The 14,408-nt window shown below is 44.6% G+C and overlaps 1 protein-coding gene and 1 long non-coding RNA gene across 2 annotated transcripts in view; one reads left to right on the top strand and one right to left on the bottom strand.

The window, feature by feature from the left end:
- Positions 1-13,586, top strand: part of myom2b (myomesin 2b) — a 41,608-nt gene extending 28,022 nt beyond the window's left edge. The window contains exons 28-39 of the mRNA XM_052063455.1: positions 1,679-1,792; positions 1,994-2,081; positions 3,581-3,619; positions 4,798-4,903; positions 5,646-5,712; positions 6,042-6,138; positions 6,396-6,432; positions 7,898-7,920; positions 8,005-8,060; positions 8,155-8,244; positions 12,779-12,904; positions 13,086-13,586. Of these exons, the coding sequence (XP_051919415.1) occupies positions 1,679-1,792; positions 1,994-2,081; positions 3,581-3,619; positions 4,798-4,903; positions 5,646-5,712; positions 6,042-6,138; positions 6,396-6,432; positions 7,898-7,920; positions 8,005-8,060; positions 8,155-8,244; positions 12,779-12,904; positions 13,086-13,208 (966 nt within the window). The 3' untranslated portion in view covers positions 13,209-13,586. The remainder of the gene's footprint in view (positions 1-1,678; positions 1,793-1,993; positions 2,082-3,580; positions 3,620-4,797; positions 4,904-5,645; positions 5,713-6,041; positions 6,139-6,395; positions 6,433-7,897; positions 7,921-8,004; positions 8,061-8,154; positions 8,245-12,778; positions 12,905-13,085) is intronic.
- LOC127599559 (uncharacterized) lies at positions 2,844-14,115 on the bottom strand. Its single transcript, XR_007962141.1, has 4 exons — positions 13,695-14,115; positions 8,766-8,850; positions 4,780-4,967; positions 2,844-3,913 (listed from the first exon to the last, which is right to left on the bottom strand). It is a non-coding gene; the product is annotated as an uncharacterized LOC127599559 (long non-coding RNA).
- Positions 14,116-14,408: the final 293 nt, after the last annotated feature.

The raw sequence follows: 14,408 nt of genomic DNA, 5'->3' as shown, positions 1-14,408 counted from the left end.
CAAACAGAAGGCTCACTTATCTCTAATTAGCCATTCGGCTCAGAGCGGGTGCAGGAAATAACGGTCTTTAATGTTAACGTCCAGGCAGAGACTAAACAAAATGAGCCTTCTGAGATTTTGCCTTTATGAACGATGTGGAGAAAAATAAGTTTGAAAGAATGCGTGCACGTAAGGAGCACCTCGATCTGCAAGTCCCGCATTACTACTTGTCAAACTGCCACTATCCTGCAAACATGTGGTTATTGTCTTTTGGTTAGCTTGGGAGCATGATATTATTTTGGGGCATTAACTTCAGGCCGGGGCGGCCCGGTAGTCCAGTGGTTAGCATGTCGACTTCACAGTGCAGAGGTACCGGGTTCGATTCCAGCTCCGGCCTCCCTGTGTGGCGTTATCATGTTCTCCCCGGGCCTGCGTGGGTTTTCCCCGGGTGCTCCGGTTTCCTCCCACGTTCCAAAAATATGCATGGCAGGCTGATTGAACACTCTAAATTGTCCCTAGGTGTGAGTGTGAGTGCGTATGGTTGTTCGTCTCTGTGTGCCCTGCGATTGGCTGGCAACCGATTCAGGGTGTCCCCCGCCTACTGCCCGAAGACAGCTGGGATAGGCTCCAGCATCCCCCGCGACCCTAGTGAGGATCAAGCGGTTAGGATGATGGATGGATGAATGGATGAATGAATGAATGAATGAATGAATGAATGAATGAATGAATGAATGAATGAATGAATGAATGAATAACTTCAGGCCACAACTCTATATGACGAAAAGACAGCCTTTTTCCATCCCGGAGAGCCAAATTAAATGCCCAAAGTGAATCTTAATGAACATATAGTGGACTTAAATGACACACTTATCAATGAATTATACAGTCTGAAGTTGGCCCATTCAAAGCATTAGGAACAGATTTACATTGAATTATGCTCTTGCTTCTGCCCACTATACATTTTCAATGGGAGTTTAACATTTCAAGCTTTAAATTGCTCTGAAAGAAGATAATGGACCCGGTATTAGAAGTGACTAATGGAAGCAGTCGAGGTCGTCAAACATTTAGAAGCTGTTAAAAACAAAAGGGAAAAAAAGAGACCTGTTTCTTCAGTAGCTATGAAGTTGCTGATTATTGAGTTGAAAATCAATTGATCACTCTTGTGCGAGTCGAATTCCCCTTAAGGAATTATAATGATTACAATGAAAAATAATAGAGTAATATTGTGCCTGAGCGAAACAACTTGACAGTCAAACCAGCTCCAGTGAAATCCTTGCATCATCCTGTATGCTGAGATGGCGATTGCTCAGAATTCTATATTAGCTTGTCAACATCTATACCCATTCTGGAGTGTGATTTCAAACAAAGTTTGAATGTAGACACTAACCTCGCCCATTGAAGCTCCTCCATTGTGTGTTGTAACTATCGTATTAGGTTATTTCCAACAAAACGTTGCTTTCTTCCTGTGTGTTTTTATTGTTTGTTTTGTTTTTTGACTGAGTAGCTAGCTCACTGTAGTTATGTCTGCATGATTCTAGCTGGCCTAGTTACCTCCCTGACATCTAGACGACACATCAACCACCATCCGAATGCTCAAATTCCACCTTTAATGATCAAATATTGACACGAGGCCCATGCAGACACCGAACACTGCACGTTGCTAACTCGCTAAACTGTATACGTTGTGTTTTCATTGTAGGTCGCCAACTTGAAGAAAGACTCTGAGTTCCACTGGTTCAGAGAAGACGCAGAAATAATTCCTGACATGAAGCCTGACCTGGCATCAGGAGTCTGTATACTGGCAATTAAACTGGTAACTTTGTTTTGTTCCTGTTGATATTCTTTTTTTTTTTTTTGTCAACACTGCTTCCGGCGTAAAAGAAAACAGCAGCGCTACTCTCTGCAGATCGGTAGCGATACTTCATGAATTAAATTAGGTTAAGGTTTTGACATTTTGAAAGTGCTAACACATGTAATCTCTTATGATTTTTTCCCCCCTACATCTTTTCTCCAGTTTTCTCTGAAAACATCCGGGCTTTACAAGGCTACCATCAGCGATGATAGAGGAAAGGATATGAGCCAAATTGATGTTTCTGGAAAAGGTAAACAAGCTGAATTACTGATAAAATCGATTGATGAGTGCAAAAATCAAGAATACATCACAAAATAAGGGAAATCTCGTTTTCTCATTAAAACATGGGCGAAGGACAGAGCATGCTTGCAATGTAAGCGGCACAACTCATTCAGCTATCCACTTCATCAAATTTCAAATCGTGTAACCTATTACTGTAGGGTGATAAGAATTTGATGTGGCAGCTTGTTTTTCCACACGCTTGGATTTACTTCCAAGAAATACGATATACTGTATTACGTTTCTATACTATTCAATTATCTGTGTTTTAAACTGAAATTTCACCTGCCACGTAATTAGGGACACCTGCACAATGAAATGAGATTCCAGAGAGATGCAATTTAACAACACACTGGTGCCCCAGGATAAGAGTGAACTGGAATGATTCGGGCCTGTTTGCAGCCGTATCCTGTCAACCTAAACATAAAACAAAGAGAATTACACTTTGTGTGTTGACACCAGCCACATAACTTTGCCAATCTGATGGCTTTATGCTAACACATAATGATAAACGCCACAGACGGGCTAAGGAGTTGCATCGTGTTGTGGTATTATGACCCCTCCATCAACAAATATCGACCATAAACGGTGGCGCCACACAATATAGACAATATAACAATACTCACATCTATATATCTTTTTTATCCCTCTGCAATGGTAAGATGATAGAATATTACTGCAGCTTACTATATTTGTATTATACTGTGCCTTGGTGGGCAAAACGTGCACAGTCAAGTCAAGTCAACAGTATTTATAGAGCACTTTCAAACAGCCATCGCTGCATACAAAGTGCTGTACATGGAGCAATTTAACATGCATAATAAACAGTAAGACAAATCAGTAATAAAGGCGGTAGAAAGCACCAAACAGTAAAACCAAGAACAAATCTAACTCATGCTGAGTTGAATGCCAAAGAAGACAAGTGAGTTTTGAGGAGGGTTTTGAAGATGGGCAGTGTCCATTGAACTAAAGAAAAAAGGAAAGGGGGTATGGGGTTGTTGAATTTTTTTACATTATATTTAATTATGCCATTGCTGTATCAATTTATTATCAACATATACTATTACAGATGGTGATGTTGCTTTTTAAAACACATTTCAGAATTTTTGGTTGTTTTTTTGGGAGCCAGGAACAAATGATTAGCATTTTTGTTCATAACACCAGGAACTAAGGATTCGAGAAACAGGCGTAGTCATGAAATGAATGAAACTTGTATCTTAAGGCAAAACTGTATCTGCAGCTGCTGAGTTTTTGCCAAGTTGTTTAGCTGCATGGAAGTAACACATTTTCGGATTCATTGAGCTCTGCTTTTCTAGTACAACGTAGCAAATGACCTGTATTAAAATTGATTCTCCTAAATAAATTATCGACCAATTGTAATGAAAGACTATTTGTTCAGTCTTAGATGTGGTATACAAACAGCAGCCCTGTGACTTTACATCCGTTTAATTTTTGTGTATTATTTTGTAGTTTTTGAAGAGGCCATAAACCAGATCACCCGACTGGCTGGTAGGTGTCTTCCTGCTTCACACAAACATTGTGCTACTGTATATTATGATGTAGGGCTGGACAATTAATTGACATTTGAACATGTTTCCAATTTTAGCTTCTCACTCTTATAAAAACAATTCAATCCAAGAAGGATAATTCATATGTCAGATGGTGGTGTGTGTGTAAACAAGCTACTGTGCTGTGAAAAGCCTAGCAATGCACCTGTGTGGCTGCGTTGCTCGCAGCAAGTGTGTGACAAATTTTATTCTGCCTTCCCTGAGCATGCTTCATCTGTTGGAGTTGAGCGTAAACCTGAAAACACAACATCAACAAAAATGAGAAACCTTGTCGATATTAAATACAATACATACTCCGTTTTAGAAACAGTTCCCAAAGCTAATGCTATAGCAGTCAATATAAAATCCCATTGACAGGCTTATAGAAAATGTTTCGGGAATGATATTCCTTCAAATAAGCAATGTTCGCACAAAAATGCTGTTGTAACATACATAGAGAGGTAAGAAAGCAATACTCAAACACATAACTGTATCTTGTTCAGAATATGAGAAAAACAAGTTATTCATCAAGTTCAGTTCTGACTTTCTTCTTCTACTCTTTGTCATCGTAATGGAAATCTGTATCTCCATGCATGCACTGCACCACACTGCCCCTAAGAGGCATTCAGAGCAGGAAAATGTAATGTATTATACTTTTAATTGTTGGTTTACGTTGGGCTTTGGAAGTTGAAAAAAAAGTGTTGAAATTAATGAATGATCATGTTTATTAGTTTTGATTGAAATCTCAGCAAAGCCATTTTTCCCGTAATTGCCTCGACCCCTCATTGAGATCGTAATAAATTTAAAATACACAAAATTCAACACGCTATTACACCTGAATAATTTGTCACACACCCTCATCTTCTGTTGAAGGTTTATTTATCTATAGCCCACAAATAAATAATGAATGCCAATACTAATGCTTCATCATTTGAGGGTCAAGAGAGAGAAAGAGAGTGTGAGGAAAAAGAAATGTGATCCTTTAGTCACGCAGCTCTTCATGCGCGTCGACCGAAACTAAATTACAGTCCCCTGATATTGGGAACGGTGCCTGGCGACTGTCACCAATCCAAAAGTGGCTGTGTGATTTTCCAAAGTGACCCGTGCGCAACCCTCTCCCACCTCTATCATCACCCTCAGGGGTGAGTGCGCAGGAGCTCGTGATCCAGTGCACAGCCACAGGCATTCAGCTGCAGTGTCCCATGAAGTATTACACTCCAGAGATGAACATCGTCTGGTACCACGGGTAAGGCGCCATTTCAGTGCAGGCCTCTCACCGCTAACCCTGTCGCTGCAATTACTGCTTACCTCTGTGGCAAAAAGAATGAAAACAGAGCGTGATAAGTGCAGGAGGAGAGATGATTATTTTCAGCCTGCCGACAAATATGTGAGGAGCGCAGAGCACGTTGTTTGGCTTCTCCTCTCAAGTTGAGGCAAAAACAACACGCTTTGGGACGTCTGTTGCAAGTGCTTTCATTACCCGTGTTATTGTCGCAAAATTGGCCTGTTTTGATGCCCCCCCCCAAACCGCCCTAAAAAAATCACACCCTATTATTTTCCACGAAGAAGCACAGACATTTCTCCACTTAAAAACACTCCATGGGGCCCGGGAGAGTGAAATGCGCAAACGGGTTTAAAGACAACATGCAGGGAGAAGGCTTGAGGGGACAGAAAAGAATAAAGAGGGAGGAAAGGCAGAAGGGTGACGAGGGTTAGCGGAGGCTTTTGAGGTTATTTAATTATTCATAGAACACAAATTACGGAGATGAGATTTGTAACCTCTGCTCACGCCTTCTGCAAATGCACATGAGAGAGAGCGAGTGACAGATAGCAAGAGAAAGAGGGATTGTTCTCCCTAGGCGTAACATTCGGCCGGCGTGTAAACATGATTTTCCATTACCTCAAAAGTACGCAAGACGCATTCTTATATCAACAATAATTGCAAACATGAGCCTAATAATCTCCCTCCTCCCCGTGTCTCTCAACAGTGACAAAAAACTCTGCCACAGTGACAAGATTGTGATAGGAGGAATGCCTGCGATGGCAACAATGGAGGTATTCCATGTTTTTTTTTTTTTTGTCCATGTGGATGCATCCATTCGTGATAGCAGGGTGACCTCTTGAAGAATAAACCGATTTAGAATAAATCACTAATTAACTACGAATTAAAAAAAAAATCATAGTGTTCATTGAAGTTAATTAACTGAATGCCATCTTCTTTTATTTAGTTGTTAACTGCGCCAGAGTGTCATAATTGTAATTACCTTTCTGATGAAAGAAGCGTGCGTTATAGGCGTGCATGTATAATTTAATAGCAGGCCGGGCGCTGATGAAATGACGGGTTTAGTGTTGACAAGTGGCTGAATGAGCTTACTGATGTAAAGGTGATTGAGCCAACTGAAAGGGACAAAGGGAAATACTCGATTGTGATCACCGACCCTGAAGATTCACACAAGCACACGCTGGACCTCAGCGGTGAAGGTCAGTCATTTCGGTCACTTGTTTTGATTCATACAACACATTTGCGCGGGGTGGATTTTGAAAAAGTCTGCCAAAATTAATCAACCCTTTCAGGGACCGCGGTGACTACAGTGGACAGCTTATTGTGTTATCAGGTTACATGGTGCATGATATTATTAAACTGGAATTAAATAGAGTTGTATTGAAAGAACACACAAGGGCCGAGTGTTATGTCATTTAAGATTTACGTGATAAAGCTCAGTCTTTGTCTCTTACAGTTTACGACAAAGCATACGCTGAGTTCCAGAAACTCAAGTAAGTATTCAAATCCATACATTTGCATGGGCTGCAATCATCATTGAGTCATTTTGTTATAATAAACTAGACGGAGTTCTTGCTTGAAAACAAAAGTTAGAGAAAAGCTAGAAATCTACTTACATAAGCAGTCATACACTTTTGGAATACAGTGATGGAAAAGAGGGAAAAAAATGACTTTTTGCAATGGAGCAGTAGGGTTATGACAAAGACAAAGAGAGAAGCAAACAACCTCTCCCCCCCCCCCCCCCCCCCTCAATGACAGCCAAGTGGTAATACATTTTTTAAAAATGTAGTAAATGGAATGTAGTGTAGACTGTTTTTGGTCATGCTACACACGGTGCATGTAGCTGTTTGGACATATACGCATGACTTCTGTTTGCCTGTAGGGGGTGACAAGATGACTGTCTAGCAACAAAATAACAATGTAAACTACTGTACATCATGTGGTTTACCAATTTGTGTTTGATTGATCATCGAGCTTTATTCAAAAATAAACCCGAAAGATTCAAGCAACAGCTTGACACACGCTGTATTTTTAACATCCATTAGGTAAAAATCAAATGTCGCAAAAAACATTAATCACCGAAAGCACAAGGGAAACCAACCAAATCCCTTTTCTAATTCACATTCAATGAGAGGCGTTCAAGCGCAAGGTTTTACCTGCCTGCTGGAGCAAGTGCTACCCTGCTGGCTGCTTATTGAGTGTCAAGATGGGACATGGAGAGCAGAGCCATCTGGTTCTGAGGCTGACCTCTCACCCAGCCTGTCGCACTAATTGTCCTCTTCCAATTATGTCCAAAAGAAAAACAGCTTTCCATTTAAATATCAGAGAAAAGCACATTCTAATTGTGGTTTGGCTGTTTGACTAAAATATCCTGTGGCGCTCCATCTGAGCAATGTTTCTCACCCAAGCTTGTAGAGGACAATTTAATTTGGCCAATAGCCATGATCAGAAACGAAATGGAACTAACTTTTACTTTCTGGAACAAAAACAATCTGGGTTATCCCTGGTTGCCATTTTGGCTCATTGGTTGAAAGTTACAGCAGGTGGCGAACAAAAATCTCTACGTTGTCACTTGACCTCGGCCACACAAAATCACAAGGACTCTTTTTCTACATGAGGACGTTGACGTTTTACAATCATTTACAAAATTTTGATCAGTAGTTGACCTGACAAGAGGCATGTGCAATACCCATTATTCTGAACTTTAATCTTGCAATATTGAATCAGATATTTGTTGAAATGGTATCGTGTTGTTGCTTGGACTTGAGTAATGCTTTGACCTAATAAATCAAAATAGGAATGACCTTGATTATGTCTGCTGTCATTCAGTGAATTCTAATCTCTGCAGCAATTGAAATGTAGCTAGTTTGGATTGTTTTTCTCTTCAATTTTATTTGAAGACGTTTGTTGTCTTGAAGTAAAATCAAGAGCCTAAAACTTTCTGCTTTTTGTTTTTAGGGCTTTAGCGTATGCTGAAAAGAGTGAGTGTGCATCTTTTCTTTTAGCTCAAGTGCTGTCTTTTACACCATAAAGCTGTTCACTCAATGAGTCATGTTTTGTTACAGACCGCGGTAAGGTGATTGGAGGTCTGCCTGACGTCGTCACAATTATGGAAAAGAAGGTAATGTTTGAGTGTGCGGGACGGTGGCATACGGGTGCTGTGTGAACTCAGTTTGAGTGTGTTTGTCAGATTATGATCATGTGTATGCCACTAGACGCTGAGTTTGACGTGCACAGTGTGTGGGGACCCCAAACCTCAAGTCTCCTGGCTAAAGAACGGAGTAGAGGTTCAGCGTGATGATCAGGTAAACTAATCAACGAGCAGAACTTCCACTGCCGTGCACTGCCTGCCAACCATGAAAGTAGCATCTTCCTTTGCCCTTGTGTCGGTCTGTTGAACAACTCAAACACTTGGTTGCTGTAATTGGTTGTGAATATATTATTATTATTATGGGCTCTTAGTTTTCACATCGGCTGTGACAATCATGTTTTTATATCTTCAAGCACACTCTGGCTGTATAATTTCAAGACAAGATGTGGAAAAACAATCAGAAGTGAATACATTTCAGGCTCCACAGTATACGTGCTGGTGAGGTCAACAATGTAAGCCTGTTCAAACAAAACAAAAATAAACCCACCATTGCTTAAGTCATCCAGTATGCTGTACAACGAATGAGTCTTCCCAGTTAGTTAAGGTTCTTTCTACATTGTCAACTTCCCAGTGGCTCCTGACGCCTTTGAAGATTTAATTTAAAGAAACGGCAAAGAAGGTCTGGGAGGAATGTATGTTTTGAAAGTTTGCCCTCTTCTTTATTCATTCACTCACCTGAGAACAATGCATCTAAAACAAGAACTGATGTCTTTGGCAAATCCTGTGGGGTTCCTCCCTTCAACACAGCCACCACCATTGACTTTTGAAGCCAAGCACAGGGGAAAACAAAGAGGAAAATACATTTTTTCAGTACAAAGGATAGATACAGAAAGTCATTGCATGTTGACTAAAGCAGTTATGATTCTAAGTTTGAAAATCAACACAGTATCTAATCTATCTATCTATCTATCTATCTATCTATCTATCTATCTATCTATCTATCTATCTATCTATCTATCTATCTATCTATCTATCTATCTATCTATCTATCTATCTATCTATCTATCTATCTATCTATCTATCTATCTATCTATCTATCTATCTATCTATCTATCTATCTATCTATCTATCTATCTATCTATCTATCTATCTATCTATCTATCTATCCAGTTAGCTAGCTAGCTAGAGAGATAGCTCGCTAGCTAGCACGGCGGTCGTGGGTTGGAATCCATGTTCTCTATGTGCACTATGTATGAATACCACCAGACATCCAGTTCAACCCCCTCCGTGAGTCGTCACCTTACCGTGGTGGAGGGGTTTGTGTGTCCCAATGATCCTAGAAGCTAAGTTGTCTGGGGCTTTATGCCCCTGGCGGGGTCACCCATGGCAAACAGGTTCTAGGTGAGGGGCCAGACAAAGCACGGCTCAAAAGACCCCAATGACGACAAAAATAAATGGATCTAGGTTTCCCTTGCCCGGACGCGGGTCACCGGGGCCCCCCTCTGGAGCCAGGCCTGGAGGTGGGGCTCGTTGGCAGGCGCCTGGTGGCCGGGCTTACACCCATGGGGCCCGGCCGGGCACAGCCCGAAGAGGCAACGTGGGTCCCCCTTCCCATGGGCTCACCACCCATGAGAGGGGCCAAAGGGGTCGGGTGCAATGTGAGCTGGGCGGCAGCCAAAGGCGGGGACCCTGGCGGTCCGATCCTCGGCTGCAGAAGCTAGCTCTTGGGACATGGAATGTCACCTCTCTGGCAGGGAAGGAGCCCGAGCTGGTGTGTGAGGCAGAGAATTTCCGACTGGATATAGTCGGACTTGCCTCCACACACAGCCTGGGTTCTGGTACCAGTTCTCTCGAGAGGGGTTGGACTCTCTTCCACTCTGGAGTTGCTCACGGTGAGAGGCGCAGAGCAGGTGTGGGCATACTCATTGCCCCCCGGCTCAGTGCCTGTACATTGGGGTTCACACCGGTAGACGAGAGGGTTGCCTCCCTCCGCCTTCGGGTGGGTGGACGGGTCCTGACTGTTGTTTGTGCATATGCACCAAACAGCAGCTCAGCATACCCACCCTTTTTGGAGTCCTTGGAGGGTGTACTGGAGAGTGCTCCTGCTGGGGACTCCATTGTTCTGCTGGGGGACTTCAATGCTCACGTGGGCAATGACAGTGATACCTGGAGGGGCGTGATTGGGAGGAACGGCCCCCCCGATCAAAACCCGAGTGGTGTTTTGTTATTGGACTTCTGTGCTCGCCACGGATTGTCCATAACGAACACCTTGTTCAAACATAAAGGTGTCCATATGTGCACTTGGCACCAGGACACCCTAGGCCGCAGTTCGATGATCGACTTTGTAGTTGTATCATCGGATTTGCGGCCGCATGTTCTGGACACTCGGGTGAAGAGAGGGGCGGAGCTGTCAACTGATCACCACCTGGTGGTGAGTAGGCTCCGATGGTGGGGGAAGATGCCGGTCCGTCCTGGCAGACCCAAACGTATAGTGAGGGTTTGTTGGGAGCGTCTGGCGGAATCCCCTGTCAGAAGGAGTTTCAACTCCCACCTCCGACAGAGCTTTTCCCATGTTCCGGGGGAGACGGGGGACATTGAGTCCGAGTGGACCATGTTCCGTGCCTCTATTGTTGAGGCGGCCAATCTGAGTTGTGGCCGTAAGGTGGTTGGTGCCTGTCGTGGCGGCAATCCTCGTACTAGCTGGTGGACACCAGCAGTAAGGGATGCCGTCAAGCTGAAGAAGGAGTCCTATCGAACCTTTATGGCCTGTGGGACCCCAGAGGCAGCTGACGGGTATCGACTGGCCAAGCGGACCGCGGCTTCGGTGGTCGCCGAGGCAAAAACCCGAGCGTGGGAAGAGTTCGGTGAGGCCATGGAAGCCGACTTCCGGACGGCTTCGAGGAAATTCTGGTCCACCATCCGACGTCTCAGGAGGGGGAAGCAGTGCACCACTAACACTGTGTACAGTGGGGATGGGGCGCTGCTGACTTCGACTCGGGACGTTGTGAACCGGTGGGCAGAGTACTTCGAAGACCTCCTCAACTCCACCAACACGCCTTCCTTTGAGGAAGCAGAGCCTGGGGACTCTGAGGTGGGCTCTCCTATCTCTGTGGTTGAAGTCACCGATGTGGTTAAAAAGCTCCTCGGTGGCAAGGCCCCAGGGGTGGATGAGATCCGCCCGGAGTTCCTCAAGGCTCTGGATGTTGTGGGGCTGTCCTGGTTGACACGCCTCTACAACATCGCGTGGTCAACAGGGAGAGTGCCTCTGGATTGGCAGACCGGGGTGGTAGTCCCTCTTTTTAAAAAGGGGGACCGGAGGGTGTGTTCCAACTACAGAGGGATCACACTCCTCAGCCTCCCTGGTAAGGTCTATTCAGGGGTGCTGGAGAGGAGGGTCCGTCAGGAAGTCGAGCCTCAGATTGAGGAGGAGCAGTGTGGTTTTCGTCCCGGCCGTGGAACAGTGGACCAGCTCTACACCCTTAGCAGGGTCCTTGAGGGTATGTGGGAATTCGCCCAACCAGTCTACATGTGTTTTGTGGACTTGGAGAAGGCGTTTGACCGTGTCCCTCGGGGAGTTCTGTGGGGGGTGCTTCGTGGGTATGGCGTACCGAACCCCCTGATACGGGCTGTTCGGTCGCTATACCACCGATGTCAGAGTTTGGTTCGCATTGCCGGCAGTAAGTCGGAACCGTTTCCAGTGGGGGTAGGACTCCGCCAAGGCTGCCCTTTGTCGCCGATTCTGTTCATAACCTTTATGGACAGAATTTCTAGGCGCAGCCGAAGCGTTGAGGGAGTCTGTTTTGGGGGCCTCAGTATTACATCCCTGCTTTTTGCAGATGATGTGGTGCTGTTGGCTCCTTCAAACGGGGCTCTACAACTCTCACTGGAGCGTTTCGCAGCCGAGTGTGAAGCGGTTGGGATGAAAATCAGCACCTCCAAATCTGAAACCATGGTCCTCAGTCGGAAAAGGGTTGATTGCCCCCTCCGGGTCGGGGAGGAGATATTACCCCAAGTGGAGGAGTTTAAGTATCTTGGGGTCTTGTTCACGAGTGAGGGCAGGAGGGAGCGAGAGATCGACAGGCGGATCGGTGCAGCGTCTGCTGTGATGCGGACGTTGTATCGGTCTGTCGTGGTGAAGAAGGAGCTGAGCCAAAGGGCGAAGCTCTCAATTTACCGGTCGATCTACGTCCCAACCCTCATCTATGGCCACGAGCTATGGGTCGTGACCGAAAGAACGAGATCCCGGATACAAGCGGCCGAAATGCGTTTTCTCCGCAGGGTGTCCGGGCTCTCCCTTAGAGATAAGGTGAGGAGCTCGGTCATCCGGGAGGGGCTCAGAGTCGAGCCGCTTCTCCTCCACATCGAGAGGAGCCAGATGAGGTGGCTTGGGCATCTGATTCGGATGCCTCCTGAGCGCCTCCCTGGTGAGGTGTTCCGGGCATGTCCCACCGGGAGGAGACCCCGAGGAAGACCCAGGACACGCTGGAGAGACTACGTCACCCAGCTGGCTTGGGAACGCCTCGGAATCCCCCGGGGAGAGCTGGAAGAAGTAGCTAGGGAGAGGGAAGTCTGGGCTTCCCCTCTAAAGCTGTTGCCCCCGCGACCCGGCCCCGGATAAGCGGTAGATGATGGATGGATGGATGGATGGATGGATCCAGTTCAACGTTATTGTTTTGTTTTTTTGTTTTTTTGAGGTGCAGAATAAAGATCTCGAATTGATACTGCCAACATTTGTTTCCATGTTTCAGTACGAGGTCTCTCTGGACCAGGGCAAGTTTGCCAGTCTTACAATCAGAGGCGTTTCCATGGAGGATTCAGGCAAATATTCCATGATTGTCCAGAACAAATACGGAGGGGAATCGGTGGATATTGTGGTGGGTATTTCTGGCGTGAAAATCACTAAGTCTAGCGGATCTTTTTGCATTGGAGCCAAATGATGGGATATTTTGTGATTTAGAGCTGCGATATATATTATGTAACCGTGTTTTAACCTGCAAGCTTGAAAATGAAACAAAATTTTTTTTTGCTCACCATTTTTTTTTCTCCACTCTTCAGGTCTGCGTGTACCGCCAAGGTGAGAAAATCCCAGAGGCAAATCCTACCGTGACAGCTAAAACAATTATCCCTCCCAAGCTGCCCATTGAAATGCCTCAAACGGTGACCCAGCCGGCCCCCTAGGCTCAAAGCCCCTCTCTTCCCAGGGCAGTACCTGGAAGAGAAGTGAAGAGTCCCACCCCTACCCTAAGGGTGTTTAAAAAAAAAAAATCACAAACACATTGGCAAACGTGCTCATTTCTATTAGAAACATTTTCTCAAAATTAAACAGAGTGAATTCTGTGATATTAGATTAGAGAGTTGGAAAGTCTGTACCGGTAATTAAAAAAACAATCTCCTCTGGGTGATAATTCAGAAAATAAGAACATTGAAAATAGAGCTTGCGTGGGGTTTTTCGAATTAGGAAAAAAAAGATTCATCGCCCTCAACCCCCCTAAAAAAATAATGTCAGAGCATGATTTAATTCATAACAACCAGAATAAAACTGAAACTTTAATAAAAGTGTTCAAGTATTGATTCAAATTGCAAACAGTCCACATTCACACTTACGTCAAAAGTTTTCCAACAAAATAATCTTTTCATATCATGCAATATCCGCCCCTCACATACCTTCTGACCACTACTTTGAAGATGGGCCAAGTCCAGTGGTAGCCCCCTGTGAAGGCACGCTGGCTCCACATTGTTCCCAGGGAGGGCTGACTCTGCACGCGATCAATCGCTTGGCTTGCACTCACAATCACCAGACATGTTTTATACATGGAGCATCTCGGGAGGTTGATGCATAACTTTGCCTTCAATGTGTCAACGTGAGCTGGTCGCCTCTGCTTCACCTATGAAGATGCATTTTTACACTTTGTCATGACCTTCGGCTTCACCATTCACCCGAGGACATGTTAACGCCGGCAGTGGAAGAAAGGCTGAAGAAACACTTACCTGTTCAAACCTGTCATCTGCAAATACGCATACCTTAAGCAGAGTGTGATATTGAGCTGGCGGTCACTAAATGAGCACTCTGGAGCAGCACCTTCAAAAGGACATACTGACTTGAAGGTTGCCATCTGAGAATAAGCGGGACACAATCTCAAGGGCACTCTTTGTTCAGTCTAAATTTAATGAGATCCGATGCAAGAGCTTATTCAGAAACTGGGTTCTTTCAAAGATAATAATGCTCAGCTTCGACTGAGTGAATGCTGCAAAACAATGCCCACATTGTTTTGCAGCATTCACTCATTTATTGTCAAAACATAAAATCAAAACTTGTATGACAGAGACAGCAAGCAGAATTACAACCAACCTGTGTACAGTACCAGTATAACCGGACAG

The sequence above is a fragment of the Hippocampus zosterae genome, chromosome 4 (assembly GCF_025434085.1).
Source record: "Hippocampus zosterae strain Florida chromosome 4, ASM2543408v3, whole genome shotgun sequence".
Lineage (NCBI taxonomy): Eukaryota > Metazoa > Chordata > Actinopteri > Syngnathiformes > Syngnathidae > Hippocampus > Hippocampus zosterae.
This window is presented reverse-complemented; position numbering and strand designations above follow the sequence as displayed.